The 27,972-nt window shown below is 47.8% G+C and overlaps 1 protein-coding gene across 12 annotated transcripts in view; it reads left to right on the forward strand.

Annotated features, from left to right (window-relative positions):
- nrxn2b (neurexin 2b) overlaps window positions 1–27,972 on the forward strand; it is a 638,533-nt gene that overhangs the window by 523,404 nt on the left and 87,157 nt on the right. For all 12 annotated transcript variants that reach the window (XM_029117448.2, XM_029117457.2, XM_029117453.2 and 9 more), the window contains one exon: window positions 19,411–19,592. In XM_029117448.2, coding sequence (XP_028973281.1) covers window positions 19,411–19,592 — 182 coding nt within the window. The remainder of the gene's footprint in view (window positions 1–19,410; window positions 19,593–27,972) is intronic.

Below are 27,972 nucleotides of genomic sequence, written 5' to 3' on the forward strand. Positions count from 1 at the left end.
TAAGGGTTTAATGTTCAGCATCTGCATGTACATGATCTACTTTCAAAATGGTATCAATGTAATCAGCCATTTCCATAAGAGAGCGCACAAACACTCCCAGTCAGGCTTTGAGCAGCCTGTGGGCCTGTCTCCCCTCCTTTCCTCAGGAGGTCAGGTTTTAAGATCTCCGGCTCGGTGATCCGTTTCGTCCAGTTTTTCCCTGGAGATGTGGGTCAACATGCCGGTACATAACCCCACTCAGGCTGCTTATTTCTGGGATGACAGTGGAAGGCTGTAGGGGTGTTCTCCTCTGTCGCTCACATTCATTCTTTCATGTCCTCACTGGCTTTGTGTCACACTCGTGCTCCTTGTGGGTCTGGACCTTGTTCTCAGCCCATGTGGTCCTAATCCTGGGCTTAAGTCCGACCTGGACTTTCATTTTGGTCTTAGTCACCTGCGTTTAGCTGGTCGTACATCCAGAAGTATGATGTTGCCCTGGAAGGGAGACGTCTTGATTAGGAAGATTGTCTGGAAATAAACAGGATATTTGTCAAGAAGAACTAACCGATTTTTTCTTTCCTCTTCTTTTTCCGGTGCTGCTCCATTCACCAACTAACTCGAAAATCATCTAAGCAGGTAAGTGAAATACAGTGCGCACACAGCGAAATTATACATACCAATTGGCTGATGATTCATGTTGATCTGTGAAAGCTGAAAAGCTGACACTATCTGCATTCGTACAACCGTAGAAGCCAGTACAGAGACCAAGGAAGCCACAGAGACATTATAGTGAGACGTTTCCTTTTGTCTGGTGACTTTTCAACAGAAATTCTGACGTTTTCAAAGGGTGAAGACAATGGATTACATGTCTGTGTGGCCAGGAAATGGAAAGTGGTCTGACTTGATTACTGTTTAAAGAAACTACTTTAATGACAGGTCCCACTCCTTGGCCAAGTTCTTTGACGATCGGGGGAATTTTTCCGTGGAACGGTTCAATTCGTTCTGTGTTGTGACAGTGATGTATTTACTGCTTCCACTACGTTTAATAACGTATTGAGCGTGGTGGGAAAGAAATCTTAATTGCATAATGTGAGGGCCACAGAGACCTCACTTGAGGAGGACAGATATGATTAATTATGCATTAAGAAGTTGGATTGCGATCTGTTGCAACTTGCAATTTTGTTCTTTATTTCTTTCAGTGGCTTCTCCATATATCATGCTGTATCTCCAAAAGTGCTGAAAAATTTATGAGAGGGCTAGTTATTATGAGTGGTCGAGATTGTTCCTGAAAAATCACACTGGCATGCAGAATTGAGGACATCTTGTAGCAGTCTCTCAGTAATAACCACTAGTCTGTTCTTTACACTAGATATGCGTGCAGAGAACACAGTTGGCTTGCCCTTCTTCAAGGTGAGGTGAGACCGTTGTGTGTTAGTAGGTGTAACCGTAGTATTGGTAGTAGCAAGAGTAGTATTAAAAGTGGTAATGGTAGTAATAGTAGGTGTCAGCTGCAGTATTAGTAGTGATGGTGGTATTAGTATTGTAGAAGTAGTACTGTAGTTGCAGGAGTACTGTACTATTTCTAGTAGTAGTACATTGCACTAGTCCGTTACAGTAGTAGTGGAATTGTTGTTGAACTCACCAGTACGAATAAAAACAACATGCTTATCAAAGGAAGAACCGCCTGTAACACAATCTACTACCTATCAAAATGTTTCTCCTCCCTCCACATCCCCCTTTTTTCCTTTTTCTTTGATTCTTTTTTCCTTTCCTAATTTTCTCTGTCCCCTTCCCTTTTTCTTTTCATATTCATGAGCATTTATTTTCTCTCTCGTTGTCCCTCTGTCTCTATCTCTCTGCCCTGTTTTACATAAAGCATCTATGTTTATCAGAGCAGACATGTCATACCATACTCTCACGTCTTATGGAAACCAAGGGGGATTGATGTTCAAGCTGCGCCTTCCAAACAGATTTCATGTGTTCCAATTAAATTTTCTTATATAGGCCGTCATCACACGATTATTTAGAATACATGAGCCTGTTTAAATTCATGAGGTCAGCCGCTGTGCCTTCTGTAATTGGAGGCGTTTACACATTTCTAGATGGGCTCCTAGCTGCCTGTGTCACATAGACGAGAGGCTGCCGATGTGTCTGGGATCTCAAACCTAAAATGGCCGCCGTGTTTTGTAGTCATAGAAGAGACAGGGGTGGAATGGGAGGGTGGAGTGAAGAAGACGCCCGTGGGTTACATTTCCAGGTTGGGAAGAGTGGTTCTATGGTAAAAGAGTATTGCGAAGGTAATGGCAGGGTTGAAGAGACATAGAGGCAAGAAAACCTCAGTCCAGATAAAGAACGGTAAGTGCCTGTCACCTGTGAAAGCCTCCTATTGGGGCTAGATGATGGGGCCTGAAAATCGTATCGCAGTGTTGTCCGAGTTTTGCCGGTAAACCGTATTTACAAGAGACATTCATAAAGGACAAAAAGCGTACAAAATAATTAAGCATTCAAGCATTCCAGCGTACTATAAAGCACTGCACGTTTTGTCTTGACATGAAACACAAAACGCCCCCCCCCCCCCCCCCCGAAATCTCTACTAATCGTTCATGGGTGTGTTGCCTTCCTGAGATGTAAACTCTTTGTTTGCCTTGTAAAGGGTATCCAAAATAACCATGCAACATGGGCTTCCCTGTGTTCCTGTCCGCTAATAGCTGGCGGGTTGGCTGACGTTCTCTGTAAGAGGGGAACTCGGATCCCACTGCTGTTTCACAGGCATCAAACAAAGCTCCTGGGCTTTAATCATCCCCCCCCCCCCCCCCTGTGGAGTTGACATCCTTGTGGAAGGGGAGAGACGCGATGCAGCTTAACACCGCCACACAAGAGTTTGCCAATAACTGTGGGCTCTTGCGCTACACTCCTGTTGTGCTGTTCCTAGAGGAGTACGTGTGGTTCCTCCGTAGTTCCGGCCGCCCTGCACCTCGAGGTCGTCTCTCCCAGTACGGTGTCCCGGTGGCTGTTAGCAGCCAAACAGAGAGGTGCTAACAGCCAGCTAGCCGCTTGTCATCCTCTCAGGATCTCGTCGCTCCGCGTGCGGGAGAGGCGAAATGGAGAATCGACTAGGACTCGTACCTCGGACTCAGCGCACACGGATGACTGTGGCGTCGCTCCGGGAGCTTGAGGGCCACAGCGCGGTAGGGTCCGTGCAGTGGGTCTCAGCGGCGGAGGCAGCGGTAGAGACAGAGACCGGGGCCTGCAGCCAGCATGGCGTCGGTGTCAGTGGCTCTCCAAATGACGCCGCTATCTCCATTGCATTAAACACTCTGCTGCTATCTCCTCCGAGCCCCAAGCCTCACTCCTCGCAATTCTATTTCAGTTAAATAGCTCTGAATTATTGGCTGGGCCCCTTTCGCTTTTTGTGGCAGAAGGGCCGCTGGCGATCACGTCCCACTCGCTGGACCCGCGTGGAGTCGCACGGCTCGTCCCCTGAAGGTAGCGCCCATCGATACTCATGTTAGCATAATAACCAGGCCAGACAGGCGGATTTCTTTCAATGCTGGAGCTTCCTCAGTCCACTCCGCGCCGCCTCGACCTTTCCGTTCGACATTATTCGCGTTTCCCTCTCACGCATCCCCCCCCCCCCCTCCACCCGCATGCCTCTCCTCCTTTCGTTTCGTCCCTCTGTCGCCTCTCCATCCTCCTGTCCTCCCCTCCGAGGTACAGGCAGAGTGCTGACACAGCAGTGGGCAGGGTACGGGGGGGGGGGTTGGAGGCTGGCGTGCGTCACAATGGCTCTAAACTGCTAGCGTCTTGGAGCGACGCTACATTAAGTCACCATCTGTTGAGATCTAGTTACAGGTATTTAATCTGGCAGAACCTATTAGGCCTGTTAGTCTGTCGGACGCGACGGCCGGGCCTCCTCTGAGGGACGTGGTGGGAGAGGGAACGGGAGGGGAGAGAAAAGAAAAAGATGGAGGAGGGAGAGGTGGCGGGTGCCGTGGCGGGAGGTGGGGGGGGGGGGGGGGTGAGAGAATGACAAGTGAAAGAGAGGGAGGTGAGGACAGCCAGGTGAGGCAGTAAGCGGAGTTAATGGAGGAGCTCCTGTCCCCTGTCACCTCCTAGATTTACTGTTTTCAGGACTCCTGCTCCATCCGAGATAAACAACAGCTGGTTAACATGTGTATATGCTTTATCCTGGGTGCACACACAGACAGACAGCAGGACGAACACACACACACACACACACAGATTCTCCCACTATAATCAAACCCAGGTAGCAGAACAGAAGATATATATAGTCTGGGGTGAAGGGTTAAATTCTCCTACTATAATCAAACCCAGGTAGCCGAACAGAAGATATATAGTCTGGGGTGAGGGGTTAATTTCTCCTACTATAATCAAACCCAGATAGCCGAACAGAAAATATGTAGTCAGAGGTGAAGGGTTAAATTCTCCTACTATAATCAAACCCAGGTAGCCGAACAGAAAATATGTAGTCAGAGGTGAAGGGTTAAATTCTCCTACTATAATCAAACCCAGGTAGCCGAACAGAAGATATGTAATCTGAGGTGATGGGTTAAATTCTCCCACTATAATCAAACCCAGGTAGCAGAACAGAGGGTATGTAGTCAGAAGTGAGGGGTTAAATTCCCCCACTATAATCAAACCCAGGTAGCAGAACAGAAGATATATAGTCTGTGGGTGAGGGGTTAAATTCTCCTACTATAATCAAACCCAGATAGCCGAACAGAAAATATGTAGTCAGAGGTGAAGGGTTAAATTCTCCTACTATAATCAAACCCAGGTAGCCGAACAGAAGGTGGGCTGTGACTGTTACAGAGGACAATAATCTTAAACATTTAAATGAATAGTCTGAAGGAAGGATTTTTTTTTTTTTTACTAACCTACACAAATAGCATATTCCTGGCATGTTTAGTCTACACATTGATGTTTATGTGGTGTTTTGACTGAAAAGAATGTGCTCATTAACCTTTGGAGGAAAGGAAAACATGCCAGTATCTCCACAATGTGGATCAGCCAATTAAAAACCAGCAAAAAGTAAGTGGTTTGTTCCATTGATTTGCTCTTCTTCATTTTAGTCGTCGGCCTCCGACATGACCCAGAGGTGTCCGATCAAACGTACCCAGGATTCTGGCCCCCTTCCCTGAAAAAAAGTCTGAAGTGGCATGAAATGAACTGTTGTCAAAGGCGTTGTTCTGCAGAGCATAAAACACTCAGGGAGAAGATTTATTGTGTTGTTCTGGGTGAGAGAAAGAGTGAGGGAGAGATAAAGAGAGAGAGAGAGAGAGAGGAAGAGAGAAAGAGGGGAAGAGAGGAGGCCTGCTTTGTAAGCATATTTGTATGGGTAGACAGATGGAGACGTGGCCTCATCGAGTGCATTTCTATAAATTGGAAAATGTAGTAATTCAGTCTGTGGAGAAGATGTTTGACACTTTGAGGGATCTGTCTCTCAGTTTACACTGACATTTTTAAGTCTTATCCAGAGCCACTTTCTGCATCAAATTAGGGTTAAGTGCTTTGCTGGTGGGCGCACCTGGAGGAAAATCACCTTGTCGGTTCAGGGAGTCCAACCGGAGAGCTCTCCCTTGCTCTCTGTCTCAATATCTGGATGGAGCACAAGCACCCTCTGCCTGACTCCCAGATGTGGGAACGGAGCGAGCGGGCTCGGTAATAGAATGGACAGTGTTAACTAAACAGCTGCACGCACAGATCGGGCACATCTCAACAATATGCACGACACGGTCGTTTATCATGCACAGCCCTTACAGCTCCTGCCAACAAGGCCTTTTTCCATGTTCACTCCTCAGAGACCCCAGTCAGTTGGGGCTGGTGTTGTTTTTATTTTTTTTTGGGGGGGGGGGCCAGAACAAAATGGCTGTCATTGTGTCTAGTCTCGCACAATGTTGTTTTGGAAATGGCAGATGGAAAAGGAGGTTGGTTGATATTGGTGAGAAGAGTTTCATAGAGGATTTTTTTTTTTTATAGCGGATTGTGGGGACCAAATGTTTTGTTGCATGCATTTCCTTCCTATCTAAATATGTGTCTTTTGACCCTAACAGTTGTCAAGAGATGCTTACCATCCAATCATGTTTTATCAGCTTGGCAGATCTCAATACACATTTCCTATGTCATCCACAGTCACCATTTTCTGTCCCCGAGTTTCCATTTTGCCTGGTTCCTCTCTGCTATCGTCCCCCCACTTTACCCTCTTTCATCCCCCTCTTTACCCTCTTTCATCCCCTCGGCCCTTGTCTCCCTCCTAGATAAGAACAGTAGCTGCTCTGTGGCCCTGTTCCCTCCCCCTCTCTCCCGCTCTCGGATTTGTATCTCGCAACACGAACCACGCCGTCGCAAACCGTGTGCGTGCTATTAAGGCCAATTTCCAATTGCTCTTTTATTCCTGTCACCCTGCAGTTCCACTGGGATAAGAAAGGAATTTAATGGCCACTGTTTGATTAGCGCAAAGCTAATGAAGACCCAGGTTAGGGACAGTGAGGACAGTGGCTGATTTAAATAGCACGAGGGGGAGGTGGAGAGAGCAAGGATGAGAAGCCATAAGCGAGAAATTGACTGTAGTGTGGATGTATGTAGATGTGGTTGAGGACGAGGCCGGGATATCACGCTGCGATCTAAACAAATATCAAAGCACCTTGTTCTCCAGAAACCAAAGTCTGACACAGCCAACTGTAGTCTAAAACCACGGATGTTCCGGCACCCCTGTGTACCCCCTCCGTTACTTACAACCCCCTTACTCCCAGTGTGCGGTATTTACACACACTTACGTGTCCAGTGTTGTTTCTGCCTGGCACTGCACATCGAGGAGAAAGAGTTTCAATTGCGTTAGCGTTAAGATTCATGTCTGGGGCAAGCACACTGATAAAACAGCACTGTCGATCGCGCCCCCCACTTAAACACTTTTAGGGCATTGGCGGAACGGCTCACTGTCATTGACTGCGGCGATAGCTTTTCACCAAGGGTCCCATTCCAACGGACGCTCGGTCAGAAACGCTACCTCAGAGTTTCCTGACGGGAGGGGCGCCACGTGGCGGTTCTGGAGGAAGCGCGCCGTGGGGCCAGGCCTTCCCACTCGGTTAAACCAAAAGCCTCCTGCGTCTCCCCGGGGACAGGGTTGCCTCGCTGGTTCGCCCCGTGCCCGTCTCACAGGTTCCAGGCTTTTAGGATTTTGTCAGAACAGCCCAAACTCAACCGTAGTCGGGGCTCCGGTTCGAAAAGCAGCGCATCTAGCCAGTCTCGAATCAAAGCGTTCTGCATATCGGCTCGCGTTCTTCTCGCACTGTGGCATTTGTTGGCATGGCAACGGCAGTTGTTTTAAGCGGGGCGGCGTGGACGGGTGGCAGGGGCTATGAAAGGGGGCTTTTGAAAGCGCGTGTTCATTGCCAAAAAGTGTGCCAGCGTGTTAGCCTGCCCAACGGTGATCTGCCAACCCAAGGAGCAGCTGGCTACCGCAAACGAGCCCACCAGAAAAGTAACGGAAAATGATTTAAAGAACCAAGATGAAGGGAGGGGAGAGGGGAGATGGATGGTGAAAGGGGCCTGCAAATTAGGAAGAATTCCCTCATTCCGGCATTTTAATGAAACGTTGGGCTGTGTGATGACTGCGGAGAGACGGGCAGATGGGGTGGAATCATGGCCGGGGTTCATTCCATCAGGCCTGGCTCCCAAAACCAGGAGCACATCATGGCCAACAAGGGACGTGGTGGGCATGAAGAGAAGTCCAGCTGAGTTTCAGCGTTTGTCAGGCCCACATTTTACAGCACAGGTTTTTCCAGGATTTAGGGAAATACTTTGCCCCTGAACAATATGAGTTGGATAAATAAGAGACCCTAGTGTGTAAAACAAGAAATAACAAGTCTTCACAGGCACTCTGGATAATCTATAAAATCCGAATATCAGTCTTTGAGCCTCTATCTATTCTTCTCTGCTTCCTTTCCTTTTAATTCCCCCTCTCTCTCCTTCTTCCCCCTCTCTCTCCGTCTTTCCCCTCTATCCACCTCTTTCTATCTCTATATATATACATGAACTTGAGCTGACAGGAGTAGTGTACGTCGGTTCCCCTCCAAGGTAACACCAATCAAACACCTCCTATTCGTTACTCTGCAACGTCTTGATTTTATTCAATGTGCACACACACCATCGCCCCAACGGACACAGCTTCTTAAACACAAACATGTCTTACCTATGTGCAGATTCTCTAAGCATTTTAGAATCCCCTTTCACTAGATGCGATCTGCACCGTTGTTTCAGCATTTCAGCACCTCTGATTATTCATTACCCTGGCCCTGCTCGCACTATTCCACTGGCCCCTTTCACTTTCACTGATATGTCTTTTTTAATAGTGAATCCGACCGCTTCCCTTTCTCTGCCCCTCCGTACCTCCTTCCGCATGCCTACGTCTGCGCCCCCTTCTCTCTCTCTACCCGTCCTTCCCTCACTTTCTCTCACTGCGTTCTGCATTGCTTTCCTCTGCCCTCTCAAACCCCTCATCTTCCTCAACCTGAGGGGAGGGTCTGCAAGGGAGAAGCTGGCATATTTGTTTGAGGGCGTCTCATTAGGAACAGCCTGACCTCCTACAAAACTCAGAACAAGCCCCCTGGCTGTCTTTGCCCTGTGTCAGCTATCTGCTGAAAGAGACGAACGGAGGGAGAGAGATGGAGGGAGGGAGGGAGGGAGGGAGGGATGGGGGGAGGGAGGGAGGGCTGGAGAGAGCGGAGGGGCAGGGAATGCCAGCGGCGGAGAAAGAGAAGCGGAAGATAGGAGCGGAGGGATGGAGAGGTTCCGGGTCAGCCATCTTTTAAGGCCTCTCCGTTTGTCTTTTCCTGTCTGTAACTGCCTTGGTAACGGCAGAAGAAGAGGGAGGGGTGAGAGAACGTGTTGAGCGCCCCCCCACCCCCCCGGGCCCCTGCTGCAGTCATCATAGACATGTCAAGGACCCAGGGTCTCAGTGACTTCCTCTGGTGCACGTGTGCTGTCATCGCATGGGTTTGAATCTGGCCCGGTGCTTTGCCAATCACCTCTATCCAATAAATCCTGAAACATGCCTCTGTCCCACTCGTGGCTGACGACATCCTGCTCCCGCCGTTCTGCTTCATTGCTTCAGTCTGTTCATGCAACATGCAGCACAAATCCCATGTTCTGACCCGTGTCAGGATTCCTGCTCCAAAAGCCCTCACCTACTGTAAATACTCTTTTATTTTGGGTCTTTGAATGATGGCTGACCTGTCCCTGACCTGTTAGATTGCGAACTCAAACACACACACACACACATATACAAACACTCACTCAAACACAGACTGACTCACACCCAATGAGACGCTTTGGCTTCCTTGTGTTAGCTTCACCTTCCAGCCAGGAACATAGCTCACTGATAGTAAGATTGTTTTGTATCAGTTGTCTTCATTCCTCCTGGGTCTGATGGTAGCTCAAGGCAATAGGTCTCCAACAATCAGCATTCACAGAAAGACTGGTTTAGTCCAGGGAAGGTGCTTCACAGACAGACTGGCTGAATCCAAATGTAGGTACTTCACAGACAGACTGGCTGAGTCCCAGTGAAGTTGCTTCACAGACATACTGGCTGAGTCCCAGTGAAGTTGCTTCACAGACATACTGGCTGAGTCCCTGTGAAGTTGCTCCACAGACAGACTGGCTGAGTCCCAGTGAAGTTGCTCCACAGACAGACTGGGAGGGTTGGAAGTGAAAAACAAGGAGAGCTAGAGTGGGCGAGAGAGATGGAAAGAGAGGGAGGCAGGGAGACAAAGAAAGAGAGAATCTAGGAGCCATATCCCATACCGTCTCATGTGGGGAGAAGTTAATGCCTCTTGGCATCTATGAAACATTTTTTTTTAATCTGCCAAGGCTGAGAAAGAGACGGGGGACGGAGGATGGAAAAAAGAGACAGGAGGAGGGGGTCTTTGTATGAAATCATCTCCACTTTGGAGTGATCCTCTTAGGGCTTTTTCCTGAGTGCTGTCAGCACATCCCCAGGTCCCCTGCAGGGAGGCATTGAGGCGAAATTAAGTTGTGAAAATCCCAGTTTCTTTTAGTGGAGATGTGGTTTTATTGGACTTGTCAGTAGGGTGGAGCAGCATGTCGCCGTGGCTACAAGGTGTAGCCATGGAAGGTTTGATCTACAGGGATTCTGTGGATCATCATTAGAAATGCAATGGGATATTGCGGCGATCGTGGTCAACGCATTTCGTGTTTTACCCGGAAATCAATCCAACAAAGAGTGCCATAATTTGGCAGATTTGCTGAACAATATTGTACCTGCAACCACTGATCACAGAATAAAGCTGAAGCGAACGTTGCCTGGCATTCACAGGGACTGATTGAACCATACCGCTATTGTTTATAACATTTATACATTCAAACGATTTGTTACACCGAACCTAATTACAATGATAAAAGCGCCTGTTGTTCCATTTTGCAGGGAAAACGTGGTTAATTACACATAAAATGTCCGCTGTTTGTTTTCCAGAGACAAGCAGCCATTTTTCAGACAAACATAATTCCTCACGGTCGCGTGGCCGCAACTAGAAGCTGTTTTGAAGACGTCGTCTACTTCAGGCTGGATGAAATGTGCGTCACGCCGTCCTTGTTAGCTTGCTAATGACAAATTAGCTACAGAGCGTACACAGGGCTAGATGCTCATGAAATGTGTTTTTGTTCATTTGGGGGCAGGGGAGGGTCTGGTTATCCTTGCTCATACTGTGTTGTGTGCTAACGTGCCTGCCTCGTTTTATTAAGTCACGGATCTGTTTGTTTTGGTCTTCCGGAGATGTATTATTTATATTTTCTTGTGGTTATTAATATGAGTCTAGGCTAAATGTGTCTCTCTCGCTCTCAGTAAACACGTGCATGTTAATTTCTCGGTAGTATATGGTAATGAGACATGACTGTGTAGATAATGTACACCTTGCACTTAAAATAAGTGGATATTCTGTAGGACACTTAATTGGATATTATCAACATTTCATGTGTTTCAGAAATAATTATAGTTTTGACAGGTTTTTTTTCTGTGTTTTTAGCTTTACAATATTTTCCCTTCAGGTAAACTGGCTGGAGCCTTGAAAAATCAATGGAGGTACAGTAACTGTGACATAGTAATTTGTTATCCATCACATCAGTGATTCCTAAGTAGTTTCCGAACATGGCTGGATATGTTCTGAAATAGCCCCTGAGCGCTGTATTACACTCCGCTGTTAGATTCCTTTAAACAGGAATCAGTCAGACATGTTTGTGTTTTTATGTGGCCCCACTATGGCCCAATTGTCCCCTTTAGCTGTTCTCAAATGCCGAGGACCCGTATGAGATGGGACCGTCCTGGGAATTAACAAGCAGCCGGCAACTATATCTGACGCGTGTATTCGCTATGTTTCCACTGGTCTGAAGCACTGGATAAGTAACTGACTGACGGCCTTTTGGCTGACTCACCGCCGTCTCTATTTATTGTCATAGCGCAATTCTGCAAACTCGGGTTGACTCATCCATATGGTTTCATGTGCCTAAAAGACACACCGCGTCGCCTTTTACCAATCCACGTACGGCGTATGTTATACCTAAAACGGAATCAGCAACCCTGTAGTTGCCGGCGGCACGCTCTTCCAACTGAGCCACACTAATCCTGTAGCGTAGCGTGGCAACGGCGAGTTGCCGGTGGTGATGTCAATGCGGAGCGCCGTCCGCCGTCTGGCTCCTCCCCGCGACTTGACGCCGTTCGCGCTCCCGCTTCTGTTTGTTTGTTTACTGCATCTCCCGCTCTGTTAATCTGTTTCGTATTTGCCGTGGTTCGGGGCCGGTTGGCTGCCGCTACGGCGTCGGGCCTGGCAGAGACACTCTGAGGCCTTATGCAACGGACTGGCTTTACAGCCGGCTGTGCAACGCCGCCAACCTGCCGACCGACAGACAGGAAGAGATAGAGGATGTCAGAGAAAAAACGTGGCAGAGAAGGGAAGGCACAGGGAGATAGTGGATGGAAAGGGGTGGTACCGGGGGGGGGGGGTACAGTTGGGGTTTGAGCGAGAGAGGGGAGAGATGGAGGGAGAGAATGACAGTAGCATCGGTGGCAGATGAGAGGAGAGAGAAAGAGAAATCTGTTGGAACCATTCATAACTGGGTCTCATGGAAGCAGAGATTTGCAGGGAGAGAATGAGAGAAGGATGCCTCCAGCTAAATGTTCTGGTTCCAGACACGGCACAGCAAATCTCCTTCCCTGTTCCCCCTGCGCTTCTTTGTTAAGGCTTTGTCTCATCACATTATTGGTTTTGCTCTATTTGTTTTTCATTGAAGAGGTCCGTAGGAGCTCAACGACAGACACTCATACATTTATTTCCTATCGTCGGTTCGTCTGTGCATCCTCTGTCTTTGGCAGGCAATACCAAATATGGTCCTCTGACAGGCGTGGAGGAGGAGCCTGTTTCAGAGCCCTGTGGTTTTTTGAACTGTGTGAAACTGCTGCTCTTTTTCTCACTTTCTCTTAATCACATCAACAACTCAAAATAACATCAGACAGAGGGCGATGCTGACATTTATGATGGCCTCCCTGGCCCTTGTGGTCTTGGTGGCAGACAGTTAATGAAAATGTACCGTGTGCTTTCAACATCTGCCCCTATATATGAGACAGCTGTGAAGAAACCCAAACCCTGCGTTGATTGACCCGTGGACAGAAGATGCATCTCGTCCATGCGTCAGGCCCGATGCACACCCTCAGCCAAAACTCACGCACGTGCGCGCACTGGCCAGTACACACACGTACGCCAACCTACATGTACAGAGAGGGAGCGTCTGTCAGTCCCTTCTTTCATCTCTCTGCTCTTCATCTACAGCGCCTTTGAAGTCGGACACCCTGCAGTCTGCACAATATACTGTCCAGAGGAATAAGTGCACAAATATCTCTCGCTCTTTCTCCCACTGTGGGGGTGAGTGGGGGGGGGGCGCTCCATCAATCACTATTTGGGTTTTTCCTCCCTCTGCCTCGTCCTCTCTGTTTGTTGCCCGCCTCCTTTTGTTCATATCTCTCTGTATGCTCCCCTAAAACCTCCAGTTACCTTCTCCTCAGACCCAAGGTCATCTCCACTAGCTTCCCCCTCGCTGCCCATCACCCGGCGGTCCAACTCCATGTCCATTATAAGCCCTCGTCCACTCCACTCCATCCTGGCTCCACTCAGTCTAGGTTGCCATTAGAAATGCTGCTCTCTGGCCAACTGTACGCGTAGTCCCGGCGGCCATTTTGTGTCAGCGCTGTCCCCGGAATGAGAGTTGAGAAACTGTATTCTGGCAAACAAGATGCGTAGTTCTTTTGCAACAGATATTCTCGCAATCCAGACAGGATTTAACGGAATGGACTAAGGCTAGCTTGATTCGTGGGATCGATGAGCGGTCTGTAAGTAGCGGTCTGAGAGGCCATTCTCTAAATGTAACGGGTAGAAGCTATGAGCTGTCTCCATTAATGGGGTGAATATTGACTTGTGAACCCCAGGAAGGCCCCAGGAGGAGCAGGTAGTCATGTAAAAATACTGAAATACGAAAGGCCTCAGTCGGGGAGTCAGGAGTAAAAGCATTAGCCCAGGTTTGTTGTCTTCTACCTGGAATCTAGTGAGTACAACCGCTTCCTTTCGAAAGGCTCCCGTAGCCCACAACCGTGGCACGTCGTCGCAGATTAAAAGGGATGAAGTAAGATGCCTGACCTTTCCAGGGCCTTATGGCACCGCCGCGGCGTCGCACGGCAGCTGTCGGTGACCCCCACCCCCTCGTGTTTCACGCAGAAGGAGACCGTTTTCCATTCCTTCGTCTTTGCCCCCAAGATGCCGTCTGTTTCCCCCCATTGACGTGATCAGGGCGGAAACCTGGCTAATGTGACATTCCTTGTAATTTCACAGATTGTTCCATCACGCGCTGTGAAAATGTGTTGTGCGTCGCAGCCTGTGCGTGTGCTGAATAATTAAGACCGGGAGAGTCCCTGGGCTGAACCTCTCTGAAATATTCAGCTGCCTCTGTCTACCCTTTGATTGGCAGGTTATTAGGGGCCGGCAGAAATACTGCTGCAGCTACATTATGGGTGGGTGGGGGATGTGGGTGGAGGTGTGTGTGTGTGTGGTTTGATTCAGGGTCTCGCGTGTGACTGCCGGTGATTAAATCTTTGAGTCGGCCCGTTCTCGCTCTCGTTGTCGCGGCCGAGAGGCGCCTCCAGAGCTATCGCGCGTGTCATCAGTCAGAAGGGCATTTTGGGTAATCAATAAGTCGCGCCTGGCATCGTATATGCAGAACGTTGACACAAGGTCCTACCTATATCAGCGCTCACATGCCCCCCCCCCCCTTATCTGCATGTAAAACTGTTAGGGTCCGACCTCCCTCCTCTTCATCTCCCCCTCCACACTGCGGGGATACAGCTGTTGTTTTCTGTGAACTCCGTTGGCTGCCTCACACTAGGGACCGGTTGATGTTGCCAGACAAATCACACAACGATTTTATATTTATTTTTATGTACTAATTGGCAATTCACAATATATTGTGTCTCACTTTCCTTTTTTTTTTTTTTTTGTTACATCATCAGATAAAAGATGTTCAGGACTTCTGAAGTTTTACCTTGGGTAAATATAAACAACCATCTGATGATTGTATCATTTTGTCAATAATTCATCTCTGATCTGTCATTGGAAATGCCATTTTTGGGACAAATTATATCAGGACAATCCATAATTCACGTCCACTAATAACTACCAGCTTCTTGTATCAGGCCTTGTAGAAAAGGAAAGTCTCAGTCTCTCAAGCAGAATCCCACAAGCCATGAATACATCACTCTATTCCAAGTCCAGACAACGTGGATCTGTCTGCTTTCTGAGAAGGTAGAACAGCTTGACTCTGTTTGAGTAAACCTGTAAACCTCAACTTGTTATATACATTCTGTTATTAAAAAAGCATTTTGGTGACAAAGGCATTTTGAACATCACAAAATATTACGTTTGAATGAATACATTGAAATTGATGCATACAACCACACACTCCCAAACACACACACACACACACATACAACCACACACTCCCAAACACATTCACAACACACTCACAACACATCCAAACACACTCACACACATACAACCACACACTCCCAAACACATTCACAACACACTCACACACATACAACCACACACTCCCAAACACATTCACAACACACTCACAACACATACAACCACACACTCCCAAACACATTCACAACACACTCACAACACATACAACCACACACTCCCAAACACATTCACAACACATACAACCACATACTACCAAACACACCCAAACACACTCACACAAAGTGTACCACCCGTACTGTCCCAGCGTTCCATCTGAGGCCAGGTTCCCCTTCGGAGTGGCCAATTTCTCACCCGTAGCAGAACGTTGTTCTACGGGTCTCAGGGACATAGCTGTATCAGTCATAATAACCCCTGTGTCAGTGGCAGTCAGTTAAATAGATAGTCAAACTGCTGGGGTGTGTGTGTGTGCGCGCATGTGTGCGTGCATGTGTGGAGATCAACAGAGTTCTCCTTGGCAAACGTGATATCTGCACGATTCCCGGGGTCTCCTATCCACTCGGTTGATTCAAGAATAGACAGGTTTTAATGAGGACAGGCTGTTTCACTGTTAATAAAGATACGGGGCTAATTCTAGAACAGCTTGTCTTTCGTCACCGTGAATCATCAGGAGCGTTAAATCACATCATTAAATGGAACACTAGATGTTACCAAGGCTTCTGAACTGGGTCATTTGGGTCCCGACTGAAAGAACCACCAAAACTAGTTTATTATTCGAATCACTTTGGTAACCTGTTCATAACCGCTGTAACCACAACCTCAGTTCATGTGTAGTTTCGCGTCCCTTCCTCAGGACGTGGCCAGCTCTGATGCAGGACAGCAGTGAGGACTCCCCATGGTGACCCGAGGAGAGACGTGTGCCGAAACTGAAGAGACGGTCGGGGGGTTTTCACTTGGCATGGGCGGGCGATTTGTCGCAGTGATGCGCGTAAACAAAGTTGGAGTGTGATGTCGGTTACGGAGAGGGGCGGGCACGTGTCAACTGGAAAGGGCACTGTATAGGAAAGGGGCATGTGCTCCGAACCGGTTGTGCCTTACCTGGGCACGAGTGGGCTTAGTGGTGTATTAGCCGTAAAAAGCCTTACTACCTACAGTAGCTGTGACGTGGGCCCTTTATTTGTACATTTCAGTCATTTCGACGTTTTTGTCCAGAATAAGTCACAGACACCATTAGGTTTAAATGTCTTGCTCATGAGAACGGCGACATAGATTATTATTATTTCTTTACATTTTCACCTTTCAGGTGGGAACCAGCAACCTCTAATTTAATGTCCCGATGCTCTTGAGCGATAAGTAGTCTTCTGCTCCTCGTTGAAGGGTTTATCTATGGACCGAGTACTGTGGACTTGTCTGCTGGGATGACAGACAGCTGGTTTTGTTGCTGACCTGCCTTAGGGTTAAATGCACTACTCTGCTCTGTTAGGATGAGCAACACCTGATCCTATTGTGTGTGTCTGTGATGTCCCAGAATGCTTTGCTTTAGGCCAAATCAATGGCTGTTTACAGTGTCCAATATGACAAACCCCAGCTGAATCATGCTCACGCACCTGCCTTGAATAGGACAAATAAAAGACAATATACGTTTTCTTTGCACATTTAATTCTGAGGTGCTTTCTGATTATTTCCCCATCAGACACAACCTAAAATAAAGCCCTGGAAATTGAGATAATAATGAAGGGGGCATCCTGAGATGTTTGATTTATCCTCATCCTTGTTCCAGGGAGAGGCAATTGATTGGCCGACATCGATTGCAGGCCAAGCTAATTGGCCGAAAGTAATAAATATGTGTAGCTCTTTTACGGCCTGCGAGAATTAGCATGGATGCTGTGGAGCGTCTTTGTCATTATTGTTATTCCACTGAAACTGAGGGAGCAGATTTCTTGATTAGATGCAGGCTGGTCAAGGTCAGTGGTTTTGTTTAATCAAGTTTTGTTTGCCGACGACTCCCAAGGCCTTATTAATTTAGTTTTAACTTCAGTCTTACGTATCAAACGGGCTGAGTCATGCGGATACATTAGCTCAGTTATTCTCTCTCACTTTCTTGCTTCTCTCTGTCTCTCTGACTGACTCACACTCTTATCTCACTCATTCTCGACCCCTCCCTTCCTTGTTTCCCTATCGTTCTTGTCTACTCTCTCTCTCCCACTCTTTTCCTCCCCCTTCCCTTTCCCTCTCCCCCGTCCGGCCCTTTCATCTCCTCCATCGGCTGATGTTCAGGGAGGGAGGCATGGTCGGCATGGGTATACGTGGTTTGCTGGTGGAGGAGCAGGTGCCGGTGTTGACACACTGAGACATGGGCTCATTCAGGGAGGACCTGTCAGACCAGCTCATTAGAAGACCTGTCACCTCTTGTCTCTGTATTTTGTTGTGTTCGGCAGGCTAGCCATCACAGCAGGGGGCCAGCCTGCCACCACACAGGACAAGGGCCAAATCAACAGGAAAATAATCGCACACCGCTGTCATTGTGGGACAGTAACGTCAACTAGGTGTAATGATTAAATTATTTTGTGTTTGAGTTATTCCACCGGTGAGCCGGGTTTGACTGTGAACTTGGCCATTGGCTTGGTTTCTGGATTTACATAGTCAATAGAATATAATTTAGGGGTTGATTATAGAGAGGTGTAGGATATTGTAGATAGATATGCTGTCGGGATTTTTCTGTCTTCAGTCGGCATCATCCTGAACATCTCCGTCTTAATCACTATATTCATTACATACATCTTCATCATCACAACATTATCATTACAGACATCAACACCAAAACCGTCATTACCAGCATCATCATCAACAAAACCCCAACATAAACCACCTTCATCACTGTAACCATCATCATTATCAACATGATCATCACTAACATAACCACCTTCGTCCCTGTAACCATCACCATCATCATTATCAAAATTATGATTATTACTTTATCATCACCAACATAAGCACTAACATTAACATCGTCATCCACAACATCATCATGATTTCAACATAAGATCTAATGTATAATTGCCAAAATCACCGCCATCATCATCATAATTATTAACATTATCATCACTACTCTTTCATCACCAACATAACCACCATCATCACCATAACCATCATCTCCATTATCCTCATCGCCTTCATCACCCTTTCCATTTATCTCACAGTGCACTACATTCTAACATAAGTTAGTGAAACCAACTGTTGTCGAGATTCCTCTGAGCTGGCATTGCATACTGTGTGCTAGTTAAAGTATTCAGTCACGCATAATCCTGTTTATTTAGAAAAGAAAATTAGATTGGAAAGTTGGGAACCGGAGAGCCGAGGATTCACATGCCAAGGGGATGAGAGAGGAGAGTGAGATTTGCACCTGAGTGTGGCTGTGGCTGGAACTGTTTGTCAATCTCAGTGCAACATGGCTGCTTTTGAAGTGACGGCCATTTTAGATCGGTTTTCCTCCGTGTGTGTCTCCTCATCTTGGACAGCCTTGAAGGTGGTGTACTGTGGTAACAGGTGAACGCTGTCTCCAAGTGTTCCCTCGCAGTGGTCATCACATCCAACCATCACATTTGATCACACTGTCACCTCTCATCCCTTCCTCGTTCCCGTTCTGCCCCTCCTTCACTCCCTGCCTGCTCTGCTTTTAGCTCGCCTGCCATGCTGTGATAATTAGTCAGCGCTAAAATAATACAGCCAGAAGAAAACAACAGAGCGCGTCTGAGAAAGCAATTACCTTCAGTGGGAGGGAGGCGGGGGGGGTGGGGGGGTGGGGGCTGGGGGGTTAGAGTGAAGTGGGTTGGCTCTGTGTTTTGTGTCGTGGGCCTGTTTGAAATAGCATCACCAGCTGACCTGTAGTTGTCCTGTGTGACAGGTAACACATGACTATCAGGACATAATACAACAGCACAGGTTGCGGTCCCTCGTCCTGGCGGTGCGCGCGTGACCCCCAGGTCGTCCCCCAGTGTTCGACGGCGCTCTCGTCGTGCCCCAGCTGGGCATCGAAAGAATCGCTCCTGCTTTTGTCTTCGCCGCGCCGGGGCACATCGGTGTTACCGGGCGGGTTATTCCCTGCGGCTGGAGCGTTGCGGTCTCCTGTAGTGTCAGGTCAGCTTGTGTTCAGTACGACAAGTCCTCCGTGGGACTCTGTATGCAGACGATAGGCTCCGTCTCGGGATGCGGTGCTTTGTGCTTCGTATTCATCACCTCAAGGATAGACAGACCTGTATGTTGACTCAACAACAGACAACGATAAACACCCATCTCCCCCAATAACCCTTTAAAAACAAGCAATACGCAGCAATAAGTGAAAATGGCTAACGCCTGCCTCGTTCTTCCTCCACAGCTGGGACGACCTATATCTTCGGGAAAGGAGGAGCCCTCATCACGTACACATGGCCCCCCAACGACCGGCCCAGCACGCGGGCAGACCGGCTGGCGGTGGGCTTCAGCACGCAGCTGAAGGAGGCCGTGCTGGTCCGGGTGGAGAGCGCCAAGGGACTGGGAGACTACCTGGAGCTGCACATAGTGAGTGACCTCTCGGGGAACCGCGGGGTGTCCATGGGGAGAGGGGCATAGCTGGGGAGTCCTAGGTGGGACGTCGAACCCACGTGAAGCATTGCATGAGAAGTTAGAGGGACAACGATTTGGGGGGGGGGGGTATCGACAGCTGATTGGATGGACAGAAGAGGGACAGCTGATTGGGTGGACAGAAGAGGGACAGCTGATTGGGTGGACAGAAGAGGGACAGCTGATTGGGTGGACAGGTGAGGGTCAGCGTATTGGGTGGACAGGAGAGGGACAGCTGATTGGGTGGACAGGAGAGGGACAGCTGATTGGGTGGACAGGAGAGGGACAGCTGATTGGGTGAACAGGAGAGGGACAGCTGATTGGGTGCAGGAGAGGGACAGCTGATTGGGTGCAGGAGAGGGACAACTGATTGGGTGCAGGAGAGGGACAGCTGATTGGGTGGACAGGAGAGGGACAGCTGATTGGGTGGACAGGAGAGGGACAGCTGATTGGGTGCAGGAGAGGGACAGCTGATTGGGTGCAGGAGAGGGACAGCAGAAAGTGGCTCCCAAGAGTACTAATGGGCTAAGACCTAAATGGTCCAAAACAGAAGCCTGACGATAACTGCTCTGTTGGGCAGTTGAAGGGCGTCCGGCACTTTAAAGAGGAATTAATCCTCGTTGTTTTTCCAAGTGTTTTACTGGTGCCAGTCATGTAAACAAACACACACCATGGCGTCTCACAAAGCTCACACTAACTTACTCGGTAATGGTTCTTCCCCCATCTTCGGTTCTGCTGTTTCCTGTCTCACACCACCCAGCAGTCTACCCATATGTGGATGGACTTGAGCTGTGTTCCGTTCTGCTATTTAGACGTGTGTGTGTGTGTGTATGTGTGTTTTGAGCGCTTGCATGTGTGTGTGTTTCAGTCTTAACAATATTAGGGGATATTTTGCACCCTATTCCCCATCTAATGCCCTATTTCTGTCCAGAGGCCTATGTAATATATAGGTACTAGATGGCAGTTTGCAGGCTGTTGATGTGAGGGAAGCTTTCATTATTGGGCCTGATGGGAGCCATGGGTCACCACCCCCTCCCCCCACTGGCTGGACTTCTGAGCTGCTTATTGCTTTATTGAGTTGGATCTGTCCCAACCTTCCTTCTATTTTCATTCCCGTTCAATCTCGCTCGTTCTCTCTCTGCCTGTTCTCCCCTTGTTCCTTCTTGTCCTCCCCCTCTTGTCCTTCCCCTTCAGGGCCAGGGACCTGTCTTAGGAAGACCCTGCCCCCTTACCCCTATCCCAAAACGAAACCTCCAGGGCAGCTCCATGGAGTTTCTGTAGAACCGAGTACTGAGTGGCCTAAGGTCCAGTGTTCTGGGTCTCTGCTTCTCGTGCATATGTACAGCCGCAGCATGGATCCTGCACGCACAAATACAAAAATACAATGAGAAAAGACAGAGTGCTTGTCCATGGTCTCTTCTCCTCTCACTAACTGTTCAAAATGGTTGCACACCCTATGTCCTCCAAAGTGTACTCACTTCGACCCGTTTCCGTGGGGCTCTAGCCCAAAGCAGCCAAGTTCCGTAAAGTAGGGTGTGATTTGGGACGGATGTTGCAGAATGCTCGGTTGTCATCCGTGTTCAGGAGCGATGTTCCATTTCATGTTAGAGAACCATTGCTGTGAATTGCCCGTTTAACAGAAGAACAAGTGATGTCTAGGTCATTTACCACAGTTGGTTAGCTGACAAGCAGGACTGTGTCTAATTATTATTTTAGGAGAAAGTTAGGGAGAGAATGTCTCCGTGTATCCATCGTCTTAAAAAACGACCGTCATTATAGGTTTACGTCTTAAGTTGCTCTACCAGCTCGATCAGACGCGCCCTCATTTGCGGCTGTGCTGAGGACGCGACCAGCACCCTGGGCCCTCCTCTCCATTTGTCAACGGACACCGCGCCTAACAGCCAAGCGCTGATTACATGTCAGGCGAGCCCTTCTTCATAATACGCGTCCTCATCTAACACCGAGAGTGACAGTGACAGCATCCCAACATAGTTTATATGGAAAGTGTTTTTCAGGGTCAGCATGGATAATTACCTTAGATGCCGAAAGTCCCTGGCAAAACGGCGTCTCGCCCTCCTCTCCATCTATTGACTTAAACAAAAACAAGAAAGGAACCGGGTAATTCATTTCACCAGGTAAGATGACTTAGCACGCATTGATATGCAAAGCCATAACATGCAGAATCATTAGGCCGACTAGGCCGCCTTGTTAGAAGACCTAACAACGGATTCTTTCTCCGGTTAATATCCTGACACTCCAAACGCTAGGCAACCTGCCGTCACCGATCTCTAACCGCCGATCCATCTATAGCTCTCTCCGTCTCTCCCACATTCTATTTGGAGCATTCCGTTGGTCGTCGCGTTCCCCCTTTTTGGCTCCCTCGTACAGGGAAGGGATTTGCTCTGGCACTGTTTAATTACGAGCGGGGAAAAAAAAAGCTCTCCGACGTGCCGGTGACAGTTCTGGGGAGTGGGAGTGTTTTGGGAGTGTTCCCTCTGAGCCGTAGAGTTTCCTCCCCCGTTCGGCGCGCTGGAGATGTTGGCTGCAGATAAAGGTAGATGGCAGAACAGATAAAACTGTCAAAAGGAAGCAGCTCTTTTTATCCGTTCTCCTCCCCCGTCAGCCCTCTACGCTGGGAGGATCGTCACCCACACACACACACACATATATATACACACGCACGCACGCACACACACACAGACATACACATTCTCTAAGAAGCACACACACAGAGCCATAGACTTACACAAGTGTTACTTTAAAAACATCTGTAACCTCCATTTTGCCCAGGGGAGTGAATGCACGAGGTAGAAAAGTGCACCAGTGGTGGTTCCTGGTTTTGTTGTGCAGTAGGTGAGACGCCACATGGGGACCGAGTTTTTATATCAACAGACATGCATTGCAGCCCCTTCAAGCAATCAATTATCGCTGAGCGAAATAAAACGTTCACTGATCTTTACCTCTGTAAATGATGCAGGGCAAGAATAAATACTACTGGCAAGTGGCAAGCAAGGGTTTAGCTCACGACATAACGACATGGACGTCAACAATGGAATATCGATCGCTAAGCTACGACGCTGTTCACTACTGTACAGAGAAAAACTAGGTTGTCAGGTTGACAAAAAATACACCTCCATCAATAGCTGGAACGAGAATGACTTGCCAGCTAGGGATTCTGATTCACACAACCTCTCTGAAGAAATACAAGGGAGAGACATTTCTTGCCTATAGCCAAAAGGAACCACAAACATGTAAAGGCTATTAAAAGATTAATCAAACAATTCCTGCCTCAATATTGCCTGTGTTGACTTGCTGGCTAGCTACACTGTAATATGATATAGTAGTTTCAGAAGCAAATGGCCGACGCTGAACATGAGCCAGCTGGTTAATTTATCTACTGTATGATTACTCATGGCTAGTTCCTTTTGAAACATGTTCAAGTCATGGCTGTATCTAAGTTACTTCCACTGTCCCCTGAATTATGTATATACAGGCAGATGTGTATTTCTTTATTTGTGAGAATCCTGGTGTTTCGCCCTCCATTTACCGCAGCTTTATCAGATCAACTACCCCACCTACATCAGGTCAACTACACCACCTTCATCAGCTCAACTGCACCACCTTCATCAGCTCAACTGCACCACCTTCATCAGCGCAATTGCACCACCTTCATCAGCGCAATTGCACCACCTTCATCAGCTCAAGTACACCACCTTAATCAATTCATTTAGTGCATTGTTTTTCGCCTTGTTTTCCTCTTATTGCTGCTACACCACCAGTTCCATGTTAGAAAGACAATACCCACATTTGATATTCCAAGTATCATCCTAGTATTCTGGCCGCACTTTAGGGTCAAGCAATACAATGCAGCTTTATTTTGACTTTGCCAGTATCGTTACTGGCCCAGATGGTAGTGAACACTTAGTTTCAGATGAGTCATTGTACAGGTCTGTACCTGAATGGTGTTTATTTCTATTTAGCTTGGCGTTGCAGCTGCTAAGGCTGAGACACACGCCGTCAATGGCGTACTGTAATAGCGCATACAATTAGAGGCCGAGTCTATTGTTTTTGCTTCCACACGCTCAGTTCTGATTAAATTAAATGATAGATTGACAGAAAATGTTCAGCTATATTTAGATAGGAATGATACTTAGTGTGGGTAGTTCGAGTGTAGCTACAAATCTGATGTGAATTGACACGTTCAGATTGATGTGAGCAGTAATGTAGTCGGTGACACTTGCCTTCTGTGTATTTATAGCTTTAACCCAGCGCCGCTGCCGGCCCTCTCAATGGAGGATTGCTGTTTCTTCTTTTTCTTTCTCGTTGAACACGCAACTTTAACATGGAAATGTTTTTTGCCAGAAAATCCATCCCCGTCCTCTAGGTCTCTTTCCAGTGAAAGGAGTTGGAGGAGCAGAGGAGGAGAGAGGAGGGAATAGGAGGGAGAAAGAAAATGAAAAGAGCAAAAGACAGTGGGAGAGAAAGAGAGAGAGAGGGAGAGAACGGGTAGATTAGGAGTTAGCAAGCTCTCCAGTCCTTTGTGTTGCCCTGACGAGAGCTGCTGTACATTTCCACTCCGGGCGGCTCCTCAAATGTCACTACCGCAGCTCCCGCCACTTCTGAACCCCCCCTCAGCGGTACTTTAGCTGGCCCTCTATGCCCTGTTGGTGTTGCTGTGGACTGTGGACTGAAACAAAACGAACATGTCCGGGGGGGTGGACTTGAATCCGACCTGTATTCCTCAACTCTCCCCTAAAACGTCTGCCCTGGTCGGAATTTCTCTGGGCTGAAGGTAGCAGCGTGAGACTGTATCTGCAAAAATATTTTCTAGGGGAGACAAAGCAAGAGGAACATACAGAGACATGGTAAAAGGGAGAAACATACAGAGGCATGGTAAAAGAGAGAAACATACAGAGGCATGGTAAAAGGGAGAAACATACAGAGGCATGGTAAAAGAGAGAAACATATAGAGGCATGGTAAAAGGGAGAAACATACAGAGGCATGGTAAAAGAGAGAAACATACAGAGGCATGGTAAAAGAGAGAAACATACAGAGGCATGGTAAAAGGGAGAAACATACAGAGGCATGGTAAAAGAGAGAAACATATAGAGGCATGGTAAAAGGGAGAAACATACAGAGGCATGGTAAAAGAGAAACATACAGAGGCATGGTAAAAGGGAGAAACATACAGAGGCATGGTAAAAGAGAGAAACATACAGAGGCATGGTAAAAGGGAGAAACATACAGAGGCATGGTAAAAGGGAGAAACATACAGAGGCATGGTAAAAGGGAGAAACATACAGAGGCATGGTAAAAGAGAGAAACATACAGAGGCATGGTAAAAGGGAGAAACATACAGAGGCATGGTAAAAGGGAGAAACATACAGAGACTTGGTAAAAGAGAGAGAAATCGAGATAGAGAGGTATTGTAGAAGAGAGATGGGAATAGAGATATGGTACAAGAGAGAGATGAATAGAGATGTAGTAAGAAGGAGGGGGACTAGGGCAACAATAAAGCCGACGTGTTGTAGAGGGGGAGAGAGAGGGAAAGAGAGAGAGAGAAATGGAGCGAAGAAGGCAAAGACGAGAGACAGTTTTCTCAGTTCAACCTGGCAAAGTTCACACGCCCTCTCTTATGGGCCTAAACACTCAAAAGCTAGTTTGCCGACAGCACCCTAGATTTTAACAACGCTCTCCTTTCTGTTGTTGACAAACCGAGCGAAGCCCTACATAATTCAACACCACTGTGGCATCGCATTGTGTCTTAAATTGCAAGCTATGAAGAATAGATGCAACACTGTCAATTGAAATGGCAAATTAGACTCTTGAAACCGACTTGTGAAGAGCTGAGATAGTGGGGCGAAATGTTGTTTTATTCAAATTCCTCACAAGGCTTGCTCTGTAGCGCGGGCATTGCAACCATGGTGTGTATTCAGATCTTCTTCCAGCTTCAAATCAAATACGCTGTCCTGTCCCACACTTGCATTGACCAGTGCTGTATAAGTTTCTAAATTGAACTTTAGTTTTTTTTCCCATTTCCCAACTCCTCCTGTACCACCTTCAGAGAGTGGTCGCAGCCAGGAATCAGACATCATTGATAGCAGCACTTGGAGTTAAGTGACTTGCTTCAGGGCTGATTCACAGATCACCCTGTCCGCCCCTGGACCAGAACCGGCAACCGTTCGATTGTTGCTCCAAAACTTTGAGTACCGGGCTACTGGGGCGTTTTGAAAAAATTTATACACAGCCAATGGCGTCCTCTGCCAAATCTCCGCTTATCAAGAGAATAGGAATGGGCACTTTCAATTGGCCGTTTAGAAGTTCTGAAGAGAATAGAACTGGGCACTTTCAATTGGCCGGTTAGAAGTTCTGAAGAGAATAGGACTGGACAATTTCCATTGGCCGGTAAGAAGTTCTGAAGAGAATAGGACTGGGCACTTTCCATTGGCTGGTTAGAAGTTCTGAAGAGAATAGGACTGGGCACTTTCAATTGGCCGGTTAGAAGTTCTGAAGAGAATAGGACTGGACAATTTCCATTGGCCGGTAAGAAGTTCTGAAGAGAATAGGACTGGGCACTTTCCAGTGGCCGGTTAGAAGTTCTGAAGAGAATAGGACTGGGTACTTCCCATTGGCCGGTTAGAAGTTCTGAAGAGAATAGGACTGGGCACTTCCCATTGGCCGGTTAGAATTTCTGAAGAGAATAGGTCTGGGCACTTCCTATTGGCCGGTTAGAAGTTCTTAAGTTTATTTGGCATCCATATTAGCTTCTGCCAGTGGCAGCAGCCACACTGTGTACACCCCTCTCAGTGGGTTTACGGTTAAGGTTAGGGAAAAAAGGATTATGAATGTGAATACCTTTCTGTCCCCACAAAGTCCTCAGCAGTTTGGCGAAATGCGTGAGCGCTCAGCCGAAGTGTTATTGTGTGTGTCGTTTAGAAACACCCAGGTAGAGCAGTAGGGGGAAAGCCGAGTTTGGTGCGTTCTCTGTTGCCTGGGTCACATCAGTGATTCATTTACAAATTCCTCTCTCTCTCTCCCTTAATCTCTCTCTCTTCCTTTCTTCCTCTATCCCTCTTTCCCCCTAGGCCTGGAGGATGTTGTGAGTGATTGAGGCCGTACTGGTTGATTCCCCTTGCCTCCTCTCTTTCTCTCTGCCAAGGAAGTTCTATGCTGGCAATACCTGAAGCAAAAAGCTCAGGCCCCGTCAAATTGGCCCTAAAGGACTCTGTGTGTGTGTGTGTGTGTGTGTGTGTGTGTGTGTGTGTCTGCCCCTTGAAACAGTCGTACCTCCATGATGTGCTCTGAATCGTTCATGTCCCTCTGATAAGGTGCAAATATTTCTGTACCAGTGGTTATTGCTATGCCAAATGTACTGTAAAGAGGTTTGGCTGGCCTGTAGTGCAGCGATGGACAGGGAGAGAGGGAGGGAGAGAAAGAGAGGGATGAAAGGGAAGAAGGAGGGTGATGGAGAGAGATTGGGAGAGGGAGAGATGGGGAGGGAGCAAGAGAAGGAGAGATGGATATAGGGGGGAACGGTAGAAGGAGGGAGATGGAGAGAGCTGGTTAAGTTGGTTATGTTCTACTGTAGGCATTTGCAGCAGGGGAACAGATATCCAATCCGCTTGCAGCTGGGGAACAGATATCCAATCCGCTTGCAGCTGGGGAACAGATATCCAATCCGCTTGCAGCAGGGGAACAGATATCCAATCCGCTTGCAGCTGGGGAACAGATATCCAATCCGCTTGCAGCAGGGGAACAGATATCCAATCCGCTTGCAGCAGGGGAACAGATATCCAATCCAGCTGCAGCAGGGGAACAGATATCCAATCCAGCTGCAGCAGGGGAACAGATATCCAAGATATCCAACAGTCACCGTTGTGGTGCCGAGACGGACGCAAGTCATCCGCCCTCTGTCTCCTGCTGCCCCCAGCACCATTCAGTTGGATAGGCAGGTGGTGGAAAGAAAACGCTTGTGTTCATTTTCATTCATTAGTGCTGTAACAGCCAGTCAGTTGACTCTCAGTCTCAGTCTGCATTGGACAGGACCCGGGGAACCCACGCGCGCGCACACACACACACGCACACATACACACGTACACACATATACACACGCACACATACACACACACACACACACACACACACACACACACACACACACACACACACTGATAGAGAATCAGATACGAACCAGCACACAAATGACACACTGAAAACAAAAGCTTTAGTTTCCCCACTCAAATGGTGGAACTTTCTCGCGTCAGCTTTTTTTACTAGAAATCGAATGCAGAAAAGTTTATACTACTGGCACTTATTTCCCATGCATGAAGCAATAGT

The sequence above is a fragment of the Esox lucius genome, chromosome 24 (genome assembly GCF_011004845.1).
Source record: "Esox lucius isolate fEsoLuc1 chromosome 24, fEsoLuc1.pri, whole genome shotgun sequence".
Classification (NCBI taxonomy): Eukaryota; Metazoa; Chordata; class Actinopteri; order Esociformes; family Esocidae; genus Esox; species Esox lucius.